Source organism: Balaenoptera physalus, assembly GCF_965194825.1.
Source record: "Balaenoptera physalus genome assembly, chromosome: 4".
NCBI lineage: Eukaryota > Metazoa > Chordata > Mammalia > Artiodactyla > Balaenopteridae > Balaenoptera > Balaenoptera physalus.
The window spans coordinates 21,075,369-21,091,434 of NC_138891.1; the positions used below are offsets into that span (position 1 = coordinate 21,075,369).

At 51.2% G+C, this 16,066-nt stretch overlaps 1 protein-coding gene across 7 annotated transcripts in view; it reads right to left on the reverse strand.

Annotated features, from left to right (window-relative positions):
* Positions 1-16,066, reverse strand: part of NME9 (NME/NM23 family member 9) — a 26,458-nt gene continuing 10,392 nt past the window's right edge. For 3 of the 7 annotated variants that reach the window (XM_082459797.1, XM_082459799.1, XM_082459798.1), the window contains exons 4-13: positions 12,475-12,578; positions 11,745-11,771; positions 11,287-11,358; positions 9,219-9,335; positions 8,013-8,088; positions 5,135-5,217; positions 4,755-4,847; positions 3,668-3,822; positions 2,172-2,308; positions 1-249 (exon numbers count right to left, since the gene is read on the reverse strand). In XM_082459797.1, coding sequence (XP_082315923.1) covers positions 155-249; positions 2,172-2,308; positions 3,668-3,822; positions 4,755-4,847; positions 5,135-5,217; positions 8,013-8,088; positions 9,219-9,335; positions 11,287-11,358; positions 11,745-11,771; positions 12,475-12,578 — 959 coding nt within the window. In that variant the 3' untranslated portion in view covers positions 1-154. The other 4 variants (XM_082459800.1, XM_082459801.1, XM_082459802.1 and 1 more) reach the window with 4 other exon arrangements.

Below are 16,066 nucleotides of genomic sequence, written 5' to 3' on the forward strand. Positions count from 1 at the left end.
TTCCATATTCGTACTGTTTAATAAGACAGGAAAGTGGATACTATTATTTTTATTCATGAACGATAACTAAACCAAAAAAGTATTGGTGCTCAAAAGAGGAAGTTTCGGTTCTGGGGGTTTCCTTACGTACAGCAGATATGGGTGCACTGACGCTTCATCTCACGGCCTCACCCTGGTCGTGGGCCGCCTCGTCCACGTCCTCGGGGGAGCACAGCGCCTCACTGGGGCCCTCTCCTTCAGCCTCGAGGCCTGTGGGACAACAGGCATGCTGTAGGACTTCTCACAGCAGCCCTGTCCCCGAACTGTCCGCAAAGGAACAGCGGAAAGGGGCAATCTAAGTGCATCACAGACGGTGAAGTTAGGGGTCAGGGTGGACGGAGCCGCAAAGAGAGGTCCTAATATGTGTGTTAAGGACTCGGAAAAAATTAGGAGAGGAAGTGACATGGGTTGAGCACTTGATGTGTGTCAGGCCCCAGGCTAAGAGCTTCACGTGCTTCGTCTCCTTTCATCTTCACAAGAACCCTCTGAGGAAGAGGATTATTATGGGGCTATAATGGGCCTCTCATTATCTCCATTTCACAAATGAGGAAACTGAGGTCCAAAAAGGGAAGTAACTTTCCCGAGGCTATTCAGCTAGTAGATAGTGGAGCCAGGATTCAAACCCAGGATTCTGTCTCCAGGGCCCAGAAGAAGTGCTGGGTACGTGGAAAGCACACTCTGCTCCTGACAACTGAGAAGGCACAACATACACGTCAGGCGAAGGGGCACAACACCACACCCCAACAAGGCTGCTTCAAGGTCATCCCCGCAGGAAGCTGTGCACTTACTCCCAGGTGTGGTCTAGGCTCAGACCCTTCTGGAATTGTTCCCTTTGCTCATTATCACCTGAGGCCAAAAAGTCAGGCTCACGATCTCCCAACACTCTCCCCGACGGCCCCGATGAGCGGTGCCCAGCCAGGTCGCTCTCCTCCTTTCCCAGAGTCATATCTACTTGTTTCCAGTCACCCCCCAAAAGGATGAAGATGTCACATGACCCTGGACACATAAGGAAGCACGTCGTGGGCTCTCCCTGAGGGCAGGCCCCCAGAGGAAAGCTGGTCCTTGCAGTGCCACCCACACCAGAGTGAGAGTTCTTCCCACGGAGGATGGCTTTGGAGAACCACCACATGCACCTGGATGTTCAGACTTGGGTCTCTGGTCCACACAGAGCCACACTTCCCAGGATTTCTCAGCTCCCTAAACTCCATCGCACTCCCAGCTTGTCCCTCAGTTGGCAGCAGGCAGCACCAGGATTAAATGAGGGCCAGCAGGGGTCAGCTCCCACCCTTCCTCTCCTCACCCTCAAACCACCTATTCTTGCTTGGTTGGATTCAAATCTTGAAGAGACCATGACGAACATTTCAAACATTTAGGTAAACCGACTGGTTAAAACCCAAACATTTAGGCACACGGAGGTTATTACCGTTTCAGATCTGCAGGCAGCCTTCTCCCAAGAATGCCCCCCCTCACATCCTTTGCTTTTCCCAGGATGTTCACCCCCTGGCCCCTTCCACCTCACTTCAGGCTCAACCCAGAGACGTGCAACACGGCGGCAGGAGCAGCACGGGCCGGGTCTGGTTCTGCCACTCGTGGAGTGGGGTGAGTCACGTGCACTCTGAGCCCCGTGGGTTTCTCACCCAGATTTGGAGGTGGGGATGACCCAGCACGCTTTTCTCAAAGTGTGGGGTCTGAGGGATATGAGAGCCACCGCAGCGATGGGCAGAGGGCCCTTCTGTGAAACCCTCTGCTTCTCGGCAACCCCACCAAGGGCTTGATGGGGCACGTGGAGCACAGAGGAAGTGAGGGAATGACATCTGGCCTCTGCCCTGGAAGTGGGCTTCCAGAAAGTTAGTTACATTTTCCGGGTGCTTTCCACAGGAGAATGCAAAGTAACTTTGTAACGAGAGTTTGGCTTCAAAGTAAAAATGCAGCCAAAAATGTAATGAAAAAGCAAAACTGTTACTCTGAAAACACAATAGAGCAGGACTGCCGCTAAAGTTACATAATGTGCCCTGTTTCCCCAGCAGGCCCTTATTCGACGGAGGACTTGGTTACCACATAGTTACTGGCAGTACCCGCCCCCCATCCCCGCTGCAGATTTAATACAGACCAGATCTGCCTGGATGACTTACCCAGAGGGGCTTCCGGAACCTGGTCTGAAAACTTAAAACTGGGGAAGAGCAGTGCCAGTTCCCGGCGGGCATCTTCCAAGTCCCGGCTTCCGTGGACCGCATTAAAGGGCATTTCTGTGCCATACTGAGCCCGGAGACTGGGAGCATGCAAAACGTACAAGAAACGATCGTCTCATTTGAAAAGAAATGTTTTGCTCTCTGGCAACATGGCCACCAGCTACCAATCAGCAGCTGGCATTTCTGTGACATGGCTTTCTCTGCTGGAAACGCCAGGAACAGCAGCAAGGATGATAGTAGCCGCGGTGTTCTGGGCACGTTGCCAGTGCTTAACATACCTGATCTCATTTCATTTGTGCGGCAACCCTGTGAGGGAGACTCTGTCATGATCCCCAGTTTAAATATGCGTGAGTTATGGTGTGAGCCCAGGAGCTGCTATTTTATTGCTGTTACTACGGGGGCTAGGCTAGCACCCTGCCGAGGGCTTGGTACAGGTTGGCATAGTTAATCCCCCAAGGTCCCCTAAGATAATACTAATATTGCTAGGACTTCCCGTATGTCAAACAATGTTCTAACTTCTCTCTCTCTCTTTCTCTCTCTTAATCTGAGGCAGGTCCTATCCTATTATAGTTCCCATTACATGGATGACCCAGGGTCACACAGTTAGAAAGAGGAAGAAGAGAGATTCTCAGGTCGGTGCTCTGAGCCACAACACTGTACAGCCTCCCACGACAGGTGCTCATATCCCCCTTTTATAGATGAGGGAACTGAGGCTCAGAAAACTGAAGATCCGAACCCGGGCTGCCTCATATATGAATGTTCCCGGCCCCCTACAACCGTTATGTCACAGTAAAAACTGTAGTTACTTAGTCTCTTGCTAATTTCTTTCCTGTTGGTGAGGCCTCTCTCCGCTTCAAAGGCAAGACACAGTGGATTTGGCATTGGTGGCGCCGGGCTGAATATTCACACAGGGCCAGGGAGCAGCCAAGTGCTGTGCTCAGAGCGGAATGCTCAGACTCTAGGGGGCCTCAGGACACCTTGGGCAGGGAGTAGGGGATGGGGGTTGAGGAGGTGAGTCTACACGGCACAGTCCTAGGCCCCACCCAGAGCCTCTGACTTGGTAGACCTGGGTGGGGCCCTGGAATCTGTATTTCCTGGGTGAGAGTTGCAGGTGGCTCTGGGACCACGCGACGGGACCCTTTGGCTGCAGAGAGAACAGTGAGGACCCAGCTGCAGCCTTCAGAAGAGGGAAAGAGGCAGCAAGGAGGCGCCCAGTGAAGAGCTGGGGGCTGGATCAGAGGGAGAGGATGTCAGGGTCTCCTCAACTACACAACAGGGAGGCCAGGGACTCCCCTAATGTATGACACAGAGGGAGCTTCATGGCCATCGGGGAGCCTTCTGTGTTACCCACGGTTCTGGGCTGAACCTCGAGCAGGGCTCTCAGCTTCCTTGGATGCAGGTTTTGAGATGCATGCAAGGACCACAGCGGGTGACGTCACCTGTCAGGCTGCTCCCTCCTTGCCACATCGGGGTCACAGGGTCCCATGAGGGTTTGCCAGGCGGTGACCACATCCTCGGTGCCCTCAGTCCTGGTGAGGATCAGGAGGCGGCTCGGTCCGCTGCACATGTGATGTACCAGCTGCTCAAATGCCTCCTAGCACGGGGAGGGAAGACAGTGAGCCAGGGCAGGGGCCCCAGGGCCTGCAGCGGGCCGGCGGGCCCATCCCACCCACAGGATGGGAGAGGGTCAGTGAGCGGCCTTGCCACCAGCCTGCAGGCCCGCGGAGGGCCCCCGGGAGGTGGGGGGCCTAACCACACCCAGATATAAGTTAAAGGTAGGAAGACGAGGCTTTGAGTTGACTCACTTGGGGTTGAACATGAGATAATAAGTTAGGTGGGAGCATTTAGCAGACCACAAATATGGGAATCATGTGGGTGCTGGGTAACCAGGGGACGCGGCTGAGACTTTGTGCAACCCTTCCCCCTTCTTCAAGTAGCAGTACTCAGGCTTCCTTTGGGGAGAAACCCTTCCCCATTTCACTTGGTCCTAGTCCAGCTGACAGCCGCAATGCCTATCCACCCCTCCGCATACACACCCCCTCGCCGGACAGGTGGAGCCCAGGCTCGCTCACCCACACCCTCCCTCCCAAGTGGGTGAGTCACAAGCAGAAGCAGATGGAAAGTGGTTGGATCTGAGTCCCCCAACAGCAGCACCTGAAGTGACCGTCCGTGAGGTTTTGCTCCTGAGAGCCCTACCCCTGCCTTGGTTCTTCTTCTCCCCACACCTTCTTATGCAAGTCCTTCAACTCTCTTCAGTTCTGGGAGTCGTGGAGTATCCCTCCGATAAATTCCTTATTTCATCCCTTAAGTTGGAGTCAGACTCTCATCCTTGCTACCGAAGAATGTCTCCCTGATGCAGCCCGTAATTATTATTCGGAGAGCAAGTTCCTGGCTCACTTGCTGTTCATATTCTTGTTCTTCATAATACTCTATTTTCTCCCAAACTAATAGCAATCTATAAACACAATGCTGGAGAAAGAGAAAGAAATGAGAGTGTTTTGGATAAGTGGAAGCAGAGAAGCTGACCTCTCCAGCTCTGTGTTGGTAGAAAAGTCGCATTTCTGCTTCTGTCATGGTTCTCTCTTCATTTGTTAAAATGTCAAACCCAGCTTCCTGGATCTGTAGGAGATATATATATATATATATTCTAAAAGGGTAAAGCAAGCCCAAATTCACATTTCAATGTGTTGAGAGTAAAAGATGATGGAAAAGGCAACATTAAAAGCAGTGGAGACCCTCGTCCTGCAATTCGATTTAAAAAGTGTAAGTTACTTAAATGGAATTTTAATTAAAACTCCTTAGAAGCCCTCTTTCCCCCTAGGACACTGCTACACAATGCTCCACCCCTGTTTTTCCACCAGAGAAGACATGAGGATAGTCTGTAAGGTAAGCGTTGTCTCTCTTACCTTCATGATAATCTCATCCGTCTTCCCATGGACCACCGCATCTGGTTTAATGACTGCCAAGGTGCAGGCCTTCTCTGATGACACTGCAACAAGCCGGCGATGGTGCTGTCAGACGCTGGGCTCTCGGGAGACCCTCCGCAGGGACGTGCAGCCCCGCCCACAGCCCCCGGCTTCCCTCCCCTGGCCTCTTGGCTGTGCTTGTGCAGACCTAGACTCTAGTGGATGCAGGGGTCTGGCTCCAGACCCCAACCTCAGCCTGGCTGCAAGGGACAGAGACATGCAAGGGACATGAACCTGGGAGGGAGGGCGTGGGGAGGGAGGAGAGGATGGGGGATGGGGGAGGAGGTCAAAGACAGCTCAGGAACAAAAACCAGAAACGAGTCGGCCCTTGTCCCTTCCTGTCACCCTGTCGTGATTCTTGACCTCTAACTGCTGCCGACCGTGTTCTCCTCTCAGTGTGCCTTTTTGCCTTTCCTGGCATCTGGTCAGTAGTGGCTGCCCCAAGCCCCGAGTCGGCATGACTGTTCAGGGCCAGCACGTTCTACCAAATTGCGCCTTCCGTCTCCTCTGTCTCTGTTCACACTCTCCTGAGAATTGGCCAGCTCATTGTTTGGAGCCCAGACACCAGTCGTAGATCACTGGCCAGTCTACTGGTGGGCCGTGTCCATAGGTCCAAGCAGCTGTGGCGACGAGGAAGGTGCGCGTGGCCGCCGCCCACCGCTCAAGCCCGCAGACGCCGTGGGGAGCCCCGTGTCTGGGCACAAACCCATCCCTGCCAGACTCCCGTTTGTATGCAGTTGGCTTTTGTGAGCTACCTACACTCTCCACAGACTCTATATCCCACCACAGCCTATTTTCTCTTTTCAACTTTTATATCAGTTGTGCTGTAACATGACAGTATCTGCATCTGAGGAGGGCCTCCTACTTTGAAAAATCTAAAAAATGTGGGCTGCAAAGGTGTGAATCATTTTAAGCAAGCCAATCTATTCATTTTTCCGTGAGCACTATTTCTAACAAACATCCTATGAACACTTGGACTTTAAGGGACTCTTACAATAAATCCCCTTATAAATTGACCGATTAAGGAGACCGCCTAGAGGTATAGGGTGAGAAGAGGAGAGACCAGGGCTGGGGCCCTGAGAACTCCAGCCTGGAAAGGGAGCAAAAAAAAAGAAGCCAAGGAAGGGAAGGTGGCGGAGAGGCCAGAGAAAACAAGAAGGAAAATGAGAAAGGTCTCGACATCTCAGACACCAGACGAGAAGAGGGCTTTGAGTAGGAAGACATTGGGGGCATCAGCCAAGCCCACAGAAGGATGCCATAGGCTATGACTGGAAACTGCCCTCTGGATTTGGCACCAAGAAGGTCACTGGAGCCTTGGGGAGCGGCAAGGGGGCAGGGGCGGAGGAGAGGGTGGCCCAAGGAGTGTGGACCACGTTCAGGAAGCTAGGCTCGGGGGAGAGGAAGGCTAAGGGCAAGGGTAGGCTTTGGGTAGTTTTCTAGGTGGAGAGACCTGATTTGGGAGGAAATAATGGGGAAGGGAAAAAAGAGGTAATCCCAAAAGGAGACAACAAACGTTTCCTGCAGAAGCCAAGTCGCTGATTTCCTTTTCACACTTGAAGTTTCTTGCTCTCCTAAACTGTGCCTCTTCCCTTGTTAGGATCCAACTCAGAAAGTCCTCGTCATCCACACGTGAATAAGCAGCTTTTCTATTTCAGGGAGAACCAGAACTTCCTTCTCTCTCCAGCTCGGTTCTTGAGCTGCATCCTGGTTTCCCGTGGTGTCTCAGGGACCATCGGGAACCACCTTGCCAGCAACAGCCTCTCTAACCTCGGGCTTCTCTTCCCACTGTCAGGTCAAGGTGTTCTTCTCATATTAAAGGTTCAGGAAGAACAGCAATGCTCAGGAGTGTAAAATCCATGAGTTAATACTTGGGGCATGAGGGGAAGAGGGTGCAGGTCTGTGGGGAGGGAAGGGGTTCAGGACAGCTGACTTTCTGACACTTCAGAAAAAAAGGTGAAAGAAGCTCAAACTCTTTAGCTCAAATAAGGACTAAGGGAACACCAGCATCATTACTTTATCTTATTAGCGTCACTCCCTCCATTTTACTAAGGGAGCCTTTCCTGATGCCCAGAAATCGCCATGAAACTCACAGTTGTTATAACTGAACATGATCAGAAAGCTGTGACAGGTGCCCAAGATGCCATTAAAGGGCAGGAGGGACACTTAACACAGTATGTTTGGAGTCAGGTGATTGGAGACAAAACATTTTATGGGTTATCTTCCCAGAGTTCAGATCGCTCAATAAACTGATTACTCATATATTTTTTAAAGACACATCAGGGACTTCCCTGGTGGTCCAGTGGTTAAGACTCCGTGCTTCCAGTGGAGGGGGCGCGGGTTCGATCCATGGCAGGGGAACTGAGGTCCCACATGATGTGCAGTGAGGCCAAAAAAAAATTAAAAAATAAAAAACACACATCAGGGCTTCCCTGGTGGCGCAGTGGTTAAGAATCCGCCTGCCAATGCAGGGGACACAGGTTCGAGCCCTGGTCCGGGAAGATCCCACATGCCGCGGAGCAACTAATTCTGTGCTCTAGAGCCCGCGAGCCACAACTACTGAGCCCACGTGCCACAACTACTGAAGCCCGCGTGCCTAGAGCCCGTGCTCCACAACAAGAGAAGCCACCGCAATGAGAAGCCCGTGCACCGCAACAAAGAGTAGCCCCGACTCACTGCAACTAGAGAAAGCCCACACCCAGCAACAAAGACCCAACACAGCCAAAAATAAATAAATAAAATAAATAAATTAAAAAAAAAAACACACATCAAATCCAAGTCTGCTCTGCCTTCTTGCCATGCTTGTTGGTTCTGTACTCACCCGCATCCTCATCGTCACCATCTTCCTTTTCGTGGGAAAAGCATTCATCTTCGTCAGAAAGAGCCTCATCTTTAATCTAGTACAAATTGGTCATGGACAGCAAGTAGTTAGCTAATTAAAACTCCACAAAGACCTTCAAAAACCAGCAGAAGCCGAATAGGTAAAGGTCCTAAATGCAGAGCAGAAGAAGAGGGTCAAGATTATCAGCTTTGGAAACTTTTCAAGAACCTTTTGAGTAGTTGGGTGGTAGGGAGCAGGGGAGGGAGAGCGACTGAAGACAAGGAAATCCACGCTGATCTTAAGGTTTAGAGTCTGCCTGTTTCCACGAGCATCAAGTAGAAACTAAGGAAAAAGAAAGATGAAATAGAGAGTTGTCAAGAAGACAAAGTAAGAACTGAAATGCAAGTAAATAGTAAGCAACTGGCTACACTGTGCAGGTAGTACAGAGAGAGAGATCATTTATCTGTGGAGTAGGTACAAGCGTCTGTGATTTTCTTTCTTGGGGAAAAATTGTCAGTTTTCTGGGGAACAAATAGGATTTGATTCCAATCCATTCTATGAAAACAGGGCTTTGCTCTTTGGAACTGAATGCGTAAACTTGAACAGTGAACATGGAATAATGTTAAGGCTCATTTGGCAGCTGCTCAGGGCACCAGGAAATACTTCTTTCTACCCAAGGTGTGTCGGTTTTCAAAGGCTGCCAATTTTTTGTGAAAAACTCACGGTCCATGTTGTCCTGGAAGTAATTTACCAAAATCACAAGCAGTGCTGATCCTGTTTCTCAAGGTAATGACCCCCTTCTAGTTAAAGAAATGAACCCTCTGGGATCACAAGTCAAACTCGGGAATGAGAAGGGAGGGCAGGTCACCAGGAGAGATGTCCCCCTGAGGCTGACTCCTTGTACCCACTACTGGATTCAGAACTTCATGTCCATTTCTGAATTCGTTGTCAGGGTTCCAGAAACCCTGTTAAGAGATGCAGTGGGGATGAAAGGGAAATGGATAAAAGACGTTAAAGTGTTCTGGATGAAGGGGACGACTTCAAAGAAGATTTCCTAGTGGGATTTGCACCCTCCCCTGAGCCCTCAGAGGCCCCCAGCCAGCGTGGGCATTTAATGCAGCTTCCCAGGGACAGTGAAGACATTGGCGGGGCAGGGGAGGGACCTGCTGGCCTGGCCTGGGAGACACTTGTGAGCTGGCCGCTTACCACTCTCCGTTCTCTGCCTTCGGCCAGCACCCTCTCTTCATCCTGCAGCTGCTCTCGGATGGTTTTCTGCAGCAGCGGGGCGTTTGCTCCTCTAACCAGTGCCACCAGCTCCCCTCCCTAGAATACAGCACAGATATCCTGCTCAGACCACACGATGGGCAACCTCTTTCAAGAGACATGAGGGTCCAAGAGCTTTGTTTAGGAGCGGGCCCAAGGTCAAGGTCTGTGGACCTCAGGCCCACAGCCTCCATCGACTTCTCTGCCCCCTACCCCACGCCCCTCCCTTCAAAACTTCCTTCAGGACAGCGGGGAGTCAGGTGGGGGAGGACCAGGGCGCACGGGGTTGTGAGTGACTAAGTGTGGCCTCTCCTTGGCTCCTTCACTGAACAAGTATCAACTGAGCACTTACTATGCCAACACCAAGACAGAGGCAGAGAACAGAAACACTAAACATGAAAAGACATAGCTGCCACCCTCAGTGAGTGGGGTGTCGAGTGGGGAGAGAGGTGGTCGTGTCAGAGAAACAGTTGCAATAGAATAAGAACATTCCTTTCATGGGGTACTTGGGATTTGGGGCAAGAATTGATCCCCAGCTCCATCTGGGGTGGTCAGGGAAGACCTCACAGTGGAGGTGGTGTTCCCGGTGAACCCGAGTTTACCGCCTTTGCTTTTTCAGAAGTCTCCCTGCCCGTCGTCACTCATGGAAGTTCACGTGCACTGGGTTCTCCTTCTGTTTCCATCCCACCCTCAGAGGACCACCGCTGTGTGACTGTGATGAGTTGCCGCATGTTCCCACACGGCCAGTGATGATTTATGCTTTAATCCCGCACCCTCCGGGCTCAAGCAGGCAAACCGCTGCGGTAATGATCCCATTTCTGCAGCTGAGCTCTGACGCCAGTTTGGCGGAGGGCACTTTCATCTCAGTGCTTCCCACCCCTGCTCCCTCCCCCACCAGGTTTCTTCATAAAACTTCAGTCTCCCTCCTGAAAGCAAGCCGAAGCTCAAATAATGTTTCACCATAAGCTTCCAACTTGTAATACTTGCAGTGCCGAGGGCAGGAGCCCAAAGTTTTCCAAACTAAACAACTCTGGCCCCGGTGGGCAGACCCCAGTTTCCCTGACTGTGCTATGAGGGGCTGGACTGGGTCGGGAGGAGAACAACAATCCACTGTCTTCAGGCCCCGGCAGGTGACCTAAACCCAGGAAGCCAGGTGTGAGACAGCGGGCCCTCAGGGGCCTGGAGCACCGCGTGGATGTCACAGCCGAAGGCAGCCAGATGACCTTTCAAACGCTGAACCACTGGCCATCATCAATCACCCATCTCACTTCTGACTTTGTATCAACATATCTTCACATTTTACAATGAAACGAAGGTGAATACAAAGCTTGTCTACCCCACAAAGGAGCTTTCATGTTTGCTGAGAAGTCCCCTCTGCGGATGTCTCCAGACTCTGCACTGAGAGTGAGACCTCAGTCAAGAGGTTCACTACGGACTTCCCTGGTGGAGCAATGGTTAAGAATCCACTTGCCAATGCAGGGGACACAGGTTCGATCCCTAGTCCCAGGAAGATCCCACATGCCGCGGAGCAACTAAATCTGTGCACCACAACTACCAAGCCTGTGCTCTAGAGCCTGCGAGCCACAACTACTGAAGCCCAAGTGCCTAGAGCCCGTGCTCCACAACAAGAGAAGCCACTGCAGTGAGAAGCCCGCACACTGCAATGAAGAGTAGACCCCGCTCGCTGCAACTAGAGAAAGCTTGTGCGCAGCAACGAAGACCCAACACAGCCAAAAACAAACAAACAAATAAATAAATAAGAGGTTCACGAACCAGAAAGAGCACAGGACTCTGAGTGGGTCCTGCTCTGTCCCAGGTACTGCCCTCAGGAAGGCCCCAAGCCCAGAATGACTGCCCAGATTAAGGGCATCTGTCCTCAGCCAAAATAATAGAGCCAGGGAGGAAACAGCGTTCACTCGCTGGGAGCGGTGCAGCCTCTTGGTGACAGGCGTCCATCTGAACCCTCGTGATGTGCAGCCCTGGGACAGTTCTGGACTGAAAATGTACTTACTGCATAAAACAGAAAGGTCGGCTCGCACCTCCCTCTGTATTTTTCGAGGACATCAAGACAGTCTGCCTCTGCCTAAAGGAAACAGGCTGTCAGCAGGCCGGGTGCAGGGACAGGATGGTGGGAGAACCGCGCGGGACACACACACACCACACCCCCCATACAGAGCACATACACATCCATGTCACATGCACACACCACACACACACACATACCACACACACATACTACCAGCACACACATACTGCTACACATGCACGCACATACATTACGCATAATATACACACATCACACCCTCCCACATACCACACACCACATACACACACACACCACACACGTACATTACACATAACATACACACACACAGTGACTGCCCTCCCCAGGTGGAGCCCTGGCTTGCTCTCTCTCATGCTTCTCCTTCTGATGCCTTTTCATCAGAATCGTAACAACTGTCAACACACCGGTAAGAGTGTTGCCAGTGTAGTTTTCTGAGGAATAAAATAAGGAGGATGTGACAGTTTGTCCTGCTCCGGATCAAGGGAGCTCCACCACTAACATCCCACATCTGCCCCGAGTGGCAACAACGGAGGAGGGTCCTGAGCTCACTTCTGGGTCTGATAAAGCTCCCCATTCAGACCTCTCCTCCCTCACTCCACAGAAGCCTCACAACCCACTCCCACGGGAGGAGTGCAGGCCCTGGAAGGCCAGCTTCTCGAGAGTTAACGTCAGGGAGAGTCTCGCCTGTGTTCACCGTCTCTGAGCCTCAACCCATGCAGCGCATCCAGTGTCTCTTGCACGCTTCTCTGGAAGTGATTCCCATTTCCATACACTGACCTGAGTAAACGTTTGCTGAAAGTTCCCCTTTAAGGAGCAAGGATAGAAATCTTAAACCCTGTGCTCTGGAAGTGAAACTTCAGGGTTCACAGTGTCCACGAGCCAAGAGGGAGTGTTAGCCTTAAAGTGGCCGCACGCCTTCCCGGCTCCAGCATCAGGGGCAGCCGAGCCCACAGGGACTGTCGCGAGGCAGGGTGGGGAGGAGGCTTCCTCTCTAGAGAAACTGGTATCAGCAAAAAATCCACAACGGATGCCTTGTCGATGATCTGAAAAAGGCCCCTCAAACTTCCTGTTCCTGTTTTTAAATTTTTAAGTTTTTTACAAGTTGTGTGACATTGTGCTGAGAGAAGACCTTACTAATGCAAAATGCAGAAGGTCCAGGCCGACCTCGATCCTCATCTTCTGGAAGAGGCTCACCACGGGCTTGCAGGGGCCGCACCAGCCTTGGTAGACGTCGACGACTGCGTGGAACCAAGAAGCAGGAGCGCTCAGCGGGCACCAGCGCCCAGCACGTCAGGCAAAATTGATACCTGCACATTCCAACCCCCTCCGAAGGGTATCTGTTTGCAGGGATATTTATTTCATGGTTAAAGGGATTTATTATCCCAGCAGAGTATGAGCGAGTGTGGAAACACAGCTTTCCCTCATGAACTCAGTGCTCCGAATTCTAAACACAATGAAGTGAGTATGGTGGAAAATCGCTTACTTAACACGAATCCTTTGCCTTAAGGAATTTTCAGCTACATTCAGGGTCAGGCCTAGCACAGAGAAGCCCTCAGTAAGTATTTGAAATGGACTGAAACTATCTCTTCTAAAAGGAAGAGGTCGCTGTAGGTGACCTATCAGCATGCAATCAACTCTTAGCTACTTTGATAATAATCATAGCATTAACCTTTCCTCCTGATGCATTGGAAGCCACTTGCTTTGGGTAAAGGAGAGTTTTATCTTTAAAACTTTACTTTATCAAATCAACATTATTCTCCTGGAAAAGTGAACCTGAGAGAGACCTAGGTGGAAACTGGGGTGCCTTCTGCTTTGGTCCCAGTCTCTGGAGTGTGGTGGGACTGGGTGTGAGGGACCCTCTTGTCTGATTGCACTAGACCCTGAGGCCTGTAAGAAGCTAAGCAGCGAAGCCAACACATGTGCGCCAGACACGCACCAGACCTGCCCAGCCCAGTCAGATGCAGCAAGTAAGTGCTAGATGGTGATGGACCGGTGGTCACATTTGAAGGAAGGATGTCTTCCTAAAGACCTCAGCCCTCAGAGCTCATGCCTGATCCACACAGGGGGTGTTTCTGTTCTGCAGTTAGAGGGCATGCTCATGGGGAGAGAGTGTGGACACTGCTTATAAACTATCAGCCCTGCCAGTTTTAATAGCATGCAATTTGCGATTTTACTTTTTGAAGGTTCACATTTCAAAATTTTCACGTCATATGAGAACTGTTAACAAACCATGATATAAATTATCTTTTTTTTTTTTTTTCTTTGGCCATGCCACACGGCTTGCGGGATCTTAGTTCCCCGATCAGAGATTGAACCCGGGTCCTCAGCAGTGAAAGATCAGAGTCCTAACCACTGTACCGCCAGGGAATTCCCTAAATTATCATTATTAAAATTAGCATAGACTCTGGCAGCACTGTCTTAACGCTGTACTGTAGGCCTCAGGGGAGCAGGCTTTGCAGTGGAGAGGCGACCTGCATTGGGCATCGTGGAAATGCCAGGCTTGGACCGGCAGAGAGCGAGGCCATGGTGGGAAGCATGGTGGGGGAGTCCAGGGGCCGCTACGGTTGGGTTGATCAGTGGTGGCAGAGATCACTGGAGGAGTGGGGAATGTGGGTTTGAGGAGTTCCATCTTGATTTACTAGGCAACAAAGGTTCACAGTAAGTTTTAGAAAGGAGAGAGAGTTAATATTTACTGAACTACGAGAGGGCATCTGCACTTTGCTTTTCTCTCAAAAAATCCAGCAAGATAGGTATCATTTTCCTACCATAGAAATGAGGAATGAAATAACCAACCCAAGGTAAAAAAATAAATAAATAAAAATTCTCAAGCAGCAGACCTGAGTTTTGGACCGAGGTTTGTCTGATGCCACAGCCCGTGCTCTTTCAATGACTCTGGGAAAGAAGATGCATGAATTCAAGAGTATGGGTTAGTTCAGCCAAGCAACATAGTTTTGCAGAGAAAGTGAGAGCCAGGCTGGGTTTAAGAGGGACGAGGAAGCCAGACACAGGGGTGGCTGTGTTGAGGGAGGGGAGAAACGAAGGAATCCCTGAGACTTTGAAAATGTAGTGGAAAGACTGGGGGTGGCAGTCCTGTGGGTGTGAGAAGGACCACCTTTGAGCCCAGCAGAGAGAAGGAACTGGGTGGAGGCAGGGAGAGAGCATCTGGGGAGGGAGGAAAGTGAACTAGATTCTAGACACGTTGCATTTCCAGTACCGACCAGAGAGTTTAGGGCAAATAGCCCCAAAGTCAGCCAGACACCAGCAGGGGCAAGAGAGAAGGATCTGGTCCTCCTCAACATCCAGGTGGAGGACAAAGCTTCTTTGAGGCTTCTTTGAGGACAACAGCTTCACAGTTGAGGGATCTGGAGATTTCAGTAGACCACAGGAATGGGAGAGAAAGGCATTTGGGTGACTCCAGGAAAAAAATCCTTGAAGAATTAGAAGACCCTGTATCCAGGCCCACCAAGGAGACCAGGTTCAAGCCCTGGCGGGAAAAAATTGGGAACCAATTAGCTGCCAATCTCTATGCAGGGTTTGCATTGCTAGGTCAGCCTACTCATTTGCACCAGCTTCCCATCTCCTCTTGCACTCCCTGCCTCTACAAGGAGTGGTGGGGACAAAGGCACACTTCCCACGGTTGTGGGAGAGAGGTGGCTGAGGGCGGGAGAGGAAGTTATGAAGAGATTGACTCTGAAAGGCAGGAAGCAGAAAGAGAAGGAGGGAAAGGAATGGCAGAGAAAATGAAAAGGGAGGGGGGTGTGTGTGTAAATCTGAATAGACTTTTGCATGTTTGAAGGCAGGTGGAAGTGAGCCAGCAGAAGACCAGAGTTCCAAGATGGCTGACCTTGGAAGCCCATCTCTGCTGGTTCTAGAAAGAGGAAAGAGCCTGAGTTCCTGGCGACTGCTTGATGAGGAGGGGCAGACGAGCCCCTGCTGCCTTAGGTCCACACAGTTCCTTCGTGTTGTGCTTCGAGCAGGACTCGACAAAGTCCACACTCAATAGATTAGGGTGCCTGGAACGTGGCAAATCCTCCAAAAATGAGGAGCTGGTGGCTTTCTTGCTGTTGTTAAAGAAACAGAAGTCATGGCTGGTTTGCCCTGGAGCCATGTTCCGGTCGCACACAAGCACATGGACAGCATGGTTAAGACCTGGCACCATCAACAAAGCCTTGTAATCCCTCGAGTAGTAGAGTGTGGCCAGACTTACACCCACATCCCGGACCAACGCAACCGCATTTATTAAGAACCCATTCGGCCCAGCCGTGGACACGTCTGCTCCTGATGGAAATGAAAAAGACAATGGCCCTGTGCTAGAGTCTGGGGGAAGGCATGGAATGCCTACCTTCACAGGGGCCACACCAGGTTGGGTGTGTGCTGGGGGTTGAGACAGAGTCCCACCCCAAATGCCCTAGAGACGCCAGGCGGAAGTGACCACACAGAGGTTCAGGAAAGATTTCATGCAAGGAGGCTGCTTTAGAGCTGCCTGGGAATGAGAAAGGTTTCTATAGTTTGTAGGGGGGTCATAATATTTCAGGTAGTAGGAACAACGTGGATACAAGTGAAGAAGTGGGGAAACTTGTGGCATGTTCGGGAAACAGGTTGGAGCCGAGGACAAACCTCAGGGGACAGTGGGTGAAGGGGCTGGAGGGATGGGGGAGGGGGGCTTGAGTGCTGAAGTCATGGGTGCAGGGGCGGCGATGGAGAGAGATGAGAGCAGATACCAGCT